This window comes from Phragmites australis, chromosome 21 (assembly GCF_958298935.1).
Source record: "Phragmites australis chromosome 21, lpPhrAust1.1, whole genome shotgun sequence".
Lineage (NCBI taxonomy): Eukaryota > Viridiplantae > Streptophyta > Magnoliopsida > Poales > Poaceae > Phragmites > Phragmites australis.
The window spans coordinates 5,807,420-5,817,350 of NC_084941.1; the positions used below are offsets into that span (position 1 = coordinate 5,807,420).

The 9,931-nt window shown below is 43.4% G+C and overlaps 2 protein-coding genes across 6 annotated transcripts; both read left to right on the forward strand.

Moving 5' to 3' along the window:
- The first annotated feature begins 398 nt into the window (after positions 1 to 398).
- LOC133903630 (uncharacterized) lies at positions 399 to 3,262 on the forward strand. Of its 4 annotated transcripts, XM_062345058.1 has the most exons (4): positions 399 to 621; positions 1,057 to 1,082; positions 1,160 to 1,646; positions 2,526 to 3,262. In XM_062345058.1, exons 3-4 carry the CDS (start codon positions 1,179 to 1,181, stop codon positions 2,988 to 2,990), a joined length of 933 nt encoding a protein of 310 aa, XP_062201042.1. In that variant the 5' UTR covers positions 399 to 621; positions 1,057 to 1,082; positions 1,160 to 1,178; the 3' UTR covers positions 2,991 to 3,262. The 4 variants fall into 4 exon arrangements, with proteins under 4 accessions (XP_062201042.1, XP_062201041.1, XP_062201043.1 ...); XM_062345057.1 differs by having other exon boundaries at positions 1,057 to 1,646; XM_062345059.1 differs by lacking the exon at positions 1,057 to 1,082.
- A 3,238-nt stretch (positions 3,263 to 6,500) lies between these two features.
- LOC133903812 (basic transcription factor 3-like) lies at positions 6,501 to 9,304 on the forward strand. Of its 2 annotated transcripts, none has more exons than XM_062345274.1 (6): positions 6,501 to 6,650; positions 7,569 to 7,636; positions 8,138 to 8,286; positions 8,378 to 8,434; positions 8,685 to 8,723; positions 8,944 to 9,304. In XM_062345274.1, exons 2-6 carry the CDS (start codon positions 7,569 to 7,571, stop codon positions 9,114 to 9,116), a joined length of 486 nt encoding a protein of 161 aa, XP_062201258.1. In that variant the 5' UTR covers positions 6,501 to 6,650; the 3' UTR covers positions 9,117 to 9,304. The 2 variants fall into 2 exon arrangements, with proteins under 2 accessions (XP_062201258.1, XP_062201257.1); XM_062345273.1 differs by lacking the exon at positions 6,501 to 6,650 and adding an exon at positions 7,181 to 7,262.
- The last annotated feature ends 627 nt before the right edge of the window (positions 9,305 to 9,931 follow it).

Consider the following 9,931-nt stretch of genomic DNA (forward strand, 5'->3'; position numbering starts at 1 on the left):
ATACGTGAAGCAGGGAATATTTTTTATATCTTTTATTTTTTTAATATTTGCAAAAATACATATTTATTTTAAAATATTGCACATCTAAACTACTATCGTCCGTTAGAAAGACGACAAAAAGATATCACATATCCAACGGGTGACACCTTACGTGACCCACGACACAACAGTTATGTCATGTCATGTCAATCAGTGTGTATTTAATCTCTGACCGTTGCGGCTAGATATACAATATTTTAAAATAAATAAATATTTTAAAAAATATAAATATATAAATAAAAAATTTCTGAAGCCAGACGACCCAGACCCGGCATAAAAAAATTGTTGGGCTGGTTTGCCGAACCAGATTCGGATGTCTGAACTAAAGTCCTCGAGGCCCAGCAAACCTTCTCGCCCATACACGGCTCGCCTCGGCTACAAAATCCTCTCAAAAATAGAAAAACGGTTTCCGAATTCCGGCCCCTGGCCTCCTTCGCAGTTTCCGCCGTCTTCTTGGCCGCCGGTGCCGGTCTTCACCGAGCCCCTCCTCCCGGCCCCTCCGTAGAACCGCACAGGACAAGCGACGCCGCCCGGAGGGACTGCTACGAGCAACTTTACACCTCACTGAGCCACCAATTTGAGGTATCCCGGCAGTGATCCCACAACCCCGCACCTCTCCTCTCTTTTTCTCTCTAGGAGACGGCAAGGCGGGGCTATATACCGATGAGCGCGTCGATCCGTTGGGTTGGTCGGATCTTGGGGCACCATGTCCGTATTGGCACTTCTGGGTTGTTGGTGGATTGGTGGGGGGCTAGGGTTTCTTTCCCATATCTTAGTTTGTTTGCAATATTGGGTACCGTTAGCAAAATATAAAATTCTTGTTTAGATCTTGTTAGATTGCATAGGGAGGATTGCGAATTTTTGCGTTTGTTATTGACACAACTAAAGTAAGTTATTTGGTCATGATGGGAGAGATCGGACGTAGGTTATCAGGAAGAAAACTGTTGGCAAATGTTTTTTAATGGGATTTTGCGTGATGGAGGAATCAGGGGTAATCGTGCCCTAATTCTTGTGCAGGTGGCTGATGGATTTGCATCGTCCTTGTGAGAGGCTATAACTCAATGATTTGGTCTTATAGTTTACACTTGCAGTTCAAATTCATCGATTGTTCTGTTTGCAGTCTGTTTTTGTCTTAGAACATGGCTGAAGCATGTACTGTTTCGCATGCTGAGAATAAACGCAGTCTCCCGGCATGGATGCTGAAAGCATGCTCAGGTAATCAAGTGGTAAAGATTGAAGATCAGAATAAGCAGGCATTGGAATCTGCTGAACAAATAGGGGCTCGGGATCAGACCAAGCCCATCAAAAGGAAGAGTGAAAGGCTGTTAAAAAATGTGGATTCAGAGGGTGCTGGTGAAGTGGGAGTCTTGCAGCGATGCGAGAGTAGAGAAAAGGCCAGGAGAAAGAGCAAGGATGCTGTCAGAGATGAAGTTGAAGAAACTGAGATAGCAGCTAGCAAGAATCCAAGAAAAGTGAGTGCAAAAGCTGCTCCAAAGAATAGCAGGAAACGGAAGCTGGAGAATGTTAAATCAGAAGCATCATCACCAGTAGCAATTGATGATGAGATTGAGCTTACCATGGAGGATCTTGTGAGCATAGCTGAAGAGGTAAACCATATCGTTTTTTCTTTTAATTCACATTTGATATTTTTGAAGTGCTGATTTGTAATGGGCCTTTAACACCTCACTCCTGTTGTGTGAATGGGGCTTCTTTGATTTAAGATATATCATTGGTCATGTTGATATGTATTTAATTCAATACCTAGTATGAGACTTATTTTGTGTGTTAACATCCAAGTGATCACAATGAAACTATTTTTGTAGAGCCTTCTGGCCGCCTTGCTAATGCTCTAGTACCTAATGTTGTCCCTAATTAAACCTTGTTGTTTCCTTCCTAAGAAACTGAGGATAAAACTATTTTAATAATGGCTAGTTGAAGGAACTTGATATTGGTTATTTGGTTCTGAGCTGATTGACAGGTAGATAATTTCTTTTCATGTATTCATTTACACAAAGCAATTGGGCTGCACTTGTGTATGCGTATCAGAAACGGAGAAGTGTATAAACTCCATGTCTGTATTGTTGTATATTGGTTTGGTTGTATTTTGACCTGACAAGGTGACATAATTTGTCTAGCATCTTACGACATCTGTGTATGCAACTCTCAGACACAAGTATGTGCATTGTTTCTAGTTGAACTCATATTTAACAGTGTAGTCCTACATTAGTCCAGAGACATGGCTTAGCATAATGTGACCTTTTTAACTTCCCTGCAAAAACTGAAGCTTAAAATGAGGTATGCTCGAAATGTTAATGACATAATTTGCACTGGATTTTCTTATGTTATAGAACTTTCTGCTCTGCCCACCCCCTTCCCTTCTCCATTTTATATCTGTCTCATAAACTGGGAATGCCGATGAAAGTTTAATTTGAAGAACTTGGCACATGTGACGATAATACTGATGCATTTGCATTTGCATTTGGCAGTATGTAAATGCTGATAAACAGAAGCAAAATGAACTAGAAACTGTGAAGACTGCCAGATGCAAGGAGCATCTTCCGTGTCCAACAATTTCCACTGAGGCAGATACAGGAGGATCAGTGGTAAATGCTCAATCAATGAAGGGATTGATGCCTTGCACAACAGTCACAACAAATACAAGACCAAGCCAGCATAGAGGAGCCGATAACAAGGGCCATCAAGAACTGATGTGTTCGTCAAGTCTTGAAACGACAGGTGATGTTGCTCAGGAGATGCTTAACCTGTTTCTCGGTCCTCTGTTGAGTAAACCTGCAGACTATGGAAATAGATCCGAGTATATAGAATCAATAACCGCAAATGTAAATCATTTGCCAGAGAAGAAAGACTTGCACAACGAAGTACCAAGGCAGGGGGAAGCTGTGACAAAAAAGAAGAGCAGCTTGAAAGATAAATTGGCCTTGTTGTTTTGACTGCAGCAAATGAGCGTTGAGCAGTAGATTCTAATTCGTATGAGACTGCATCTACTAGTTCCGAGAGTGTACATCGCCTGTAAATATGACTCAGTCCCACAGCTTTTTTTATTTCACATGTAATTATAATCCTTTTGTTAATAAGCTGGTTTCTTAATAATGTAAGGCCAACCTCCTGTCGACGTGTATTTGCTACCCCTGTAGATTTTGGTTGGATGTTATTCTTATGCAAAATGATTAAAGGATGTGCAGTGCATTTTCTGTTGGTTGAAGTATAAAGCATCAACTTTGTTCCTCCCCAGCAAGCGGCTCCTTTGTACCATCTCGTCTAACCGCATAATCAGATTATTCGAAGATCTTACAGCATGGCCAGATAGCAGACGAAGCGAGCTCCACACTAAACGGAGGGTACGTTTGGTTCCTCTCATCTCTCTTATTCTAGCCTATTGGATGAGTATAATTTAAAAAGAAGGTTATTTGATTGCTTGTATCTAATGTTGTAGATTAACTATGGGTGTAAATATTCGAGCTTTATTTTAGAATCTGATTTTGCAGATATAAAATCTACATCTACTTATTTATGCTCATTGATCAGTACACAAAATCATCTTTATACAAGTAATTAATTATAATTTAACTCTTATATCCGTTTATACGGTCGCACGTTGAGTCAACTAAACAGAAATTTTATTTAGCCTATCTAAACACATTCAATCAACCAAACACTTTTCTTTTCGATAAATATAATTTCATTTAATCTGTTTTCTCGGAAGAAACATGTCCAGAAAAAACACCCTAATTTTTATCCCAGTCCGATTTCTCTTCTCAACTGTAAAAACAAATGGCGTTGCAGTGGGCCCCACATGTCAGACTCTGGTCTTCTTTCCATCTCGTTCTTTCTCTTCCTCCGCAGTCCACGAGCTCGCGGGGTGAAGCTCTCCTCGCGAGACCCACCGATGATGTTGCCGCGCTCCGCGCCCCTCCACACTGCTCCCGACGAGGTCACCGTGGTGCGGGCCGCCCTCGCAGTGCCCCTGTCATGGCCGTGTTGTTCGCTGGCCACCGTCCGGGGAAGCCGTGGTCTACGGCCGATCCGCGCCCCGGGACCGCCGGGGCACACGGAGATTCTTCACCGCGGCAGGGCATCGCGCGCGTGCACCACAACCAGCACATCCCCTCCGTGGGCGCGTTCCTCGCCGTGCGACACCACGCCGTTCTGGTCGGAGTTCGGAGGACCGCCGAGCAGGGGGATTGGATTGGCCGATTCGATTGGGACACGGATTACTCGCTTGGATTTGGGAACATCCCCTTTCTCCTCTTCTTTTCTTTTCTTTTTTTTTCTTTTCTTTCTGCTGGCTTCCAGTGAAACATTCGGGGACGGCGTGGCGCAGGGCCAGAAGCCAATCTTCTGTGTGTGTGTGTGGGAAAATCAGGATCCGGAGGTGCACGCCGCATCGCCCATGGAGGAGCTTGCTCACCTGCTCCTCCCGAGGGACAAGCGGAGCTGCAGAGAGAGAATCGAACTGCCGAGGAAGAGAAAGGAGAAAGAAGGCTGACATGTGGTCACCACGTCATAACTACCTCGAAAATTACCGGAGGGTGTGATACTGTGATTGGTACGGTATCGGATAGTTCGAGCTGGATATAAATTCGGATTGTAGCAAGAGTTGAGAAAGAATTGGACTTCTTGCTTCTCCTTCTCACCCCCATTTATATATATGGATGTATATAACCTACCCACACCATACCCGTCCAACGCACTCAAAAGCGTGCACACCCTAAGCATACGCTACTAATTGATCCTCGCTAAGCGCATACACGTGTGCGTACCTCTAACTGATAGGGAAAACTCTGATGAGGTTCGGAGTTGAGCTTAGCGCTCAAACTCGTGTGGACATCGAGTGAGCCATAGGCTCTTACCATCGCGCTACGCGTCCTCTTCTAACCCATCTAAGGCCCGCTTCAACTATGCCTTCTTGGCTTCCCTTTTTCAAATTTTCTAGCTTCAAAGCAGAAAGAGAAAAAAAAAACAAATTCCAAATTCCAGTTTATTGATCTCCTCCAATGAAGTGTGCAGGGGAGTTTAGGTTTGTTATGCATGAATTGTGTTTCTGTATGCGATCCATTCATTGACAAGCGACATATTAGCAGCGCTGATGAATTGCCTCACAAAATGAGTGATTTAGTTCGTCTGTTTATCTGATTCAAAGCCCAAAATTATACCATAATACTTTTATAATTTTCTATTAAATTAATATTACTTAAAAAAAAACTCTGCCGGAGTGAGCAGACCTGACTGCTAGGCATAAAAACGGTTCGTATCGATCTGTTTTCCACATTTTCATGTCGGGATTTAACTGAAAACGAGATAAAAATGGTTTTGTTGTTTTCCTAATCATTTTCGGATTTCTCGTTTTTCCAGTTAAGACTAAACTTCACAAATCAAAAAATAATCTACAAGTCAAGCCCAGCTCACCAATCCAAACATCATCTAGAACTCAGTCGGTTGCTGACCTATCGATATTGTTTAATCTCTCGCACCTATGTCTTCTTCAACCCTAGTCTTTGTGTGATTGTATGTTATATCGAGCTCGAGTTAAGACACGGTGGTTATTTTTTCAGTTGAGACTTATATCATTACGTGGTATATCTGTGTATGGTATGAATTATTTTTATGGATGTGAATTAATTATATGTCGCACTGATACTTAAAGTCGTGGTTCTACGGGTCCATGTTCTCGGTTTGAATTACCGGTTCCTGACCGATATCAACGTATTTATGTTTAGATTGGTTTATTTTTTATATCCCGATATTCCCAAATTCGTACCTGTTTTTAAGAGAAAATATGAAAATGAGGGTATGTTTATTTCAACCGGAGATTATGAAAAGCAGTTTGTAGATTGTGGATTGTAATAAACATAAACTGAACTGCACAATCTGCATAAACTTGTGTAATATAGATTACTGGCTTGTCACAATCTAAGGACTGGATTGTTAAAAGCTAGATTGCACAATCTATTTTTTTTTTATTTCAGCTGGTAGATTGTGATCATACTTCATAATCTGTAAGCTGAAAAAAAAACCCTAAAAACAGGATTTTCTGACGTTCCCGTCCGTGTTTCCATACAGAAGAAAATATAAGCAGATAAGCGAGCGACTGCGCACCTAAGCCCCGAGCACAAGCCCCCCACTCCCACACACAATAGAACCTACGTCGGCACCCGTCCATCACAAATGCAGGATCCTCTGACTTCACAGCCAGGTGACTTCACCCCGCCATGAGCCGTCGGATTATAATTGGATGGACCAGATCGAGTGCTACAGTACCGTATGATTCAGCAACGTTAGTGCTATAGTAAATATCGCTGCAGTAGATTTGATACAGTAAGTGCTATTTACCTACTCACAAATTATTGTTCCTTAGCGACTTCACTCATGCGAAGTAAGAGGATTTCATCCCCGAATCGGACGGCCAGGGATCCCTTGGGTTAAAACCCTAAGCTAGAAAGGGGCTCGCACTGGCAGCCAGCCAAAGCAGCCTCCCGAGCACTATCCTTTTCCCCTCTCTCCTGGTCTCCTCCCACTCCTATCCTCTCCTGCCCTCCTCGCCCCCGCGCCGCCGCCGCCGCCGCAGCGGCCCCCCCTCCCCCCTAGCCAAGGTGAGCTAACTACCCCCGGTCCTGTGCAGTAGCGCCGCGTGCACCAGTAGCTTCCTTCCCGCATCGAGTACTGGTGTTTTGCGCGATTTTGTTTGGCCTAGGAGCGACTGGATCTGTAGGTAGTCTACTGGTCTACGCCCATGCGCCTTTTGTGAGATTGCGCTTGTAATCCGGGGTATCGTTTGGGCTGGTTCTTCGATCGATTTGTGGTCGAAGCTACCAGGGAAGCTGGTGCTTACTGGTTCCGATTTTATTAGATTTTGGGTGTTCTATTAGGGTGACGGGTTTAGCTTATCACTATTGATGGCTTGATATGATTTTTGGGAGCAGTAGCCGTGTTGGATTAGTTTGTGTTGAACTGTAGAAGGAAGCCATTGGTTAGTTTTTCGCACAGTGTGAGTGATACTGTGCATTTTGTGCGAGATAGCAGCTGCATCGATAGTTCTACGTAAATGAATTAGCAGTTAGTTTGAGACAAATTGATTTAACGTGTTTTTACCATTGGCTCAGCAGATATGTCTTATGTGCGGCTTCCGCCATGCAACTGCGAACTGCCTCTGCCATGTCAGCTGCCTTTGTATTGCTGAAATAGTCAGGATGCATGTCATTGCGGTTAGGCATTTTTCCTTTCCTGTGTGCAGTTACGTATTTACATCATGTCGTGACATTATATATAGTGTTTTCCTTTCCTTCTCCGCGCACCTGTACTCGATGAAATGCCACTGGTTGTTTGAAGTTGTTGTGCTTAAGCCTTTTCTTTTTCTGTTTGTGATTACGTATTTACGTCACGATATGGTATTGTATTTAGTGTTTTCTGTTACTTCTTCTGTGCACCAGTACTCCGTGTTGTAGTTAGTGTGTCTTGGCCGCTGCCTTTATGGAAAGAACTGTGTACTGATTTATTTGTCCTCGACGCAGATGAATGTTGAAAAGCTCAAGAAGATGGCAGGTGCCGTGCGCACCGGGGGGAAGGGTAGCATGCGCAGGTGCTTATTCTTCTCCTAGACCTAGATGTATTCAAGATGATATGTTGGCAGTTATGCTTAGTTGTCCCTTCAATTCAGTGCTTTTAGTTTGTGTTGACGAATACGCATCTGTTGCTCTCTCAACTTGGGCATAATGACTTATGTGGAGCAATTACGCTTTTGGTTTTACAATAAGATTATTTGTGCTAAATAACTTCACTTATGTGTGCTTGTTATTCCTTTCATAAATGCACTTACTATCATTTCTTCCCTACATTACTTCCAGCAGACTTGAGGCAATTTAACCAGGTAATCTGCTATGAACCAAAACGATAGACAAATGATGTTAGATAGTGCCACTCATGACGTGCCACTAATGAACTTATGACAAATTGTCACCTAAGCATACTCGTAATGTCAGATAGGGTATGCTACCCATGATGTTTTATACTTGAGCAATTGTAGCAGGCTAGGAACCTACTGGGTTATACTTATAAACAATGAGCTTTGCATTGATGGCAGAAAGAAGAAGGCAGTCCACAAGACTACAACCACAGATGACAAAAGGCTTCAGAGCACCCTGAAAAGAATAGGAGTGAACACCATTCCTGGTATTGAAGAGGTCAACATTTTCAAGGATGATGTTGTTATTCAGTTTGTGAATCCTAAAGGTGAAATACCTTAACACTAAATTATTAGTTCTACACAATTAGTAATCCGTTTCCTGCTTTTTCTTACATTGTTTTCTTGGTTTCCCTCCAGTGCAAGCTTCAATTGGTGCTAATACATGGGTGGTCAGTGGAACTCCACAGACAAAGAGTATGTTCTCCATGACTTGCATTATCTGCTAAAGTAGCTCCTGTTAATGCGACCCTAATGTCCTAATATTGTCATTGTGTGCTAGCTTTCTACTTAACTAGATATTCACTGTCTAATTGACTGCTGGTTCTTTATGTGTTACACACGTCTTTTGTCGATTTGAATTGTGCAAGGGAAGAATAGTTTTGAACTTCTTTATGCTAAATTTGCATAACAGTATTCTTATGTTAGCATTTTCTTATTTGAACAGAACTGCAAGATCTGCTGCCATCGATTATCAATCAACTTGGTATGTTTCTCTTTACACAGTTTCATTTCATGAATACCTATTGAATTCAAAGTCTATACTCTATAGTACTACCAACGTGCCACTTATTGTTGTCTTGGTGTCTGCACCTTTCTGTCATTTACCAGAGAACTACAGAAATCTTTGATGCAAGTTATAGTGCCCCTTGCTTATGTTCTTGTGAACTGATATTGTCTTCCCTTTAATTATTCCTCCTATTCAGGTCCTGACAACTTGGACAACCTGCGGAGGCTTGCAGAACAATTCCAGAAGCAGGCCGCTGGTGCTGAGGCTGGTGCCAGCGCAGGTGCTGCTCAGGTTGACGATGATGATGTTCCTGAGCTTGTGCCTGGAGAGACATTTGAAGAGGCCGCCGAAGAGAAAAAGGGGTCATGATTTTGTTGCGTGTCTGCTGTTGTGAAGGGTTTTCAGTTAAGCGTTGCCATTAGAGACCTCCTTTTAAGAACTCTGACCTACCTTATTTGTGTCTGTGGTCTGGTTTTGTCATGCATGAGAATTTGGTCCGGTATGTTGGTGGAAAACTGGAAATTTTACATGAAGTATGCCTCTTTTTGTTACCCGTATTCTCATTGCTTCCAAGTGTTCTGAATATTTCCCATCACTATTATGTACTTCCATCATGGTGGCCTGACCATTGGCCCTGTATTATGATCTGTGATTGAAGTCTTGCTAACTGGTAAAGGTTAGCCCTTAGCCGGAACGGTCCTAGCTGAACTACGAAAGCCAGGACCGTGCCGAGCGGCTTCAGAACTGCCGGATCTAGCGGGGAACGGCTAAAGCTGAGACCAAACACAAACGTTCATTTCCGATCGAACGGCCCGTGCCCAGCGAGTGGTACACGGCACGGCAAAGCCTCCCTTCGTGTGATTTCTTCCACGATCCACGAGTACTAGGCTCGAACCACTGACTTCAGTGTCCACAGCCGAAGTCCACATGTACTTCTGTACACAAGAAGTCAAGCGTACGTAGCCCGTAGAACCACAGCTGCTATCTCTCCGGTCATAATACATGGAGCCGGTCATAATACGCGCAAAAACTCGGCTTGCCTCAATCCCGCTGCGCACGGCGCACGGCGATAAGCAAGATCCCGGCCGCGCTGCGCCGCTCCAAAATACGTTGGCTCCCTGCCGACCGAACGCACCAAAGCATCCCGGAAAACGAAAGAAACCAACCGAAATTGGCGCGTCTCG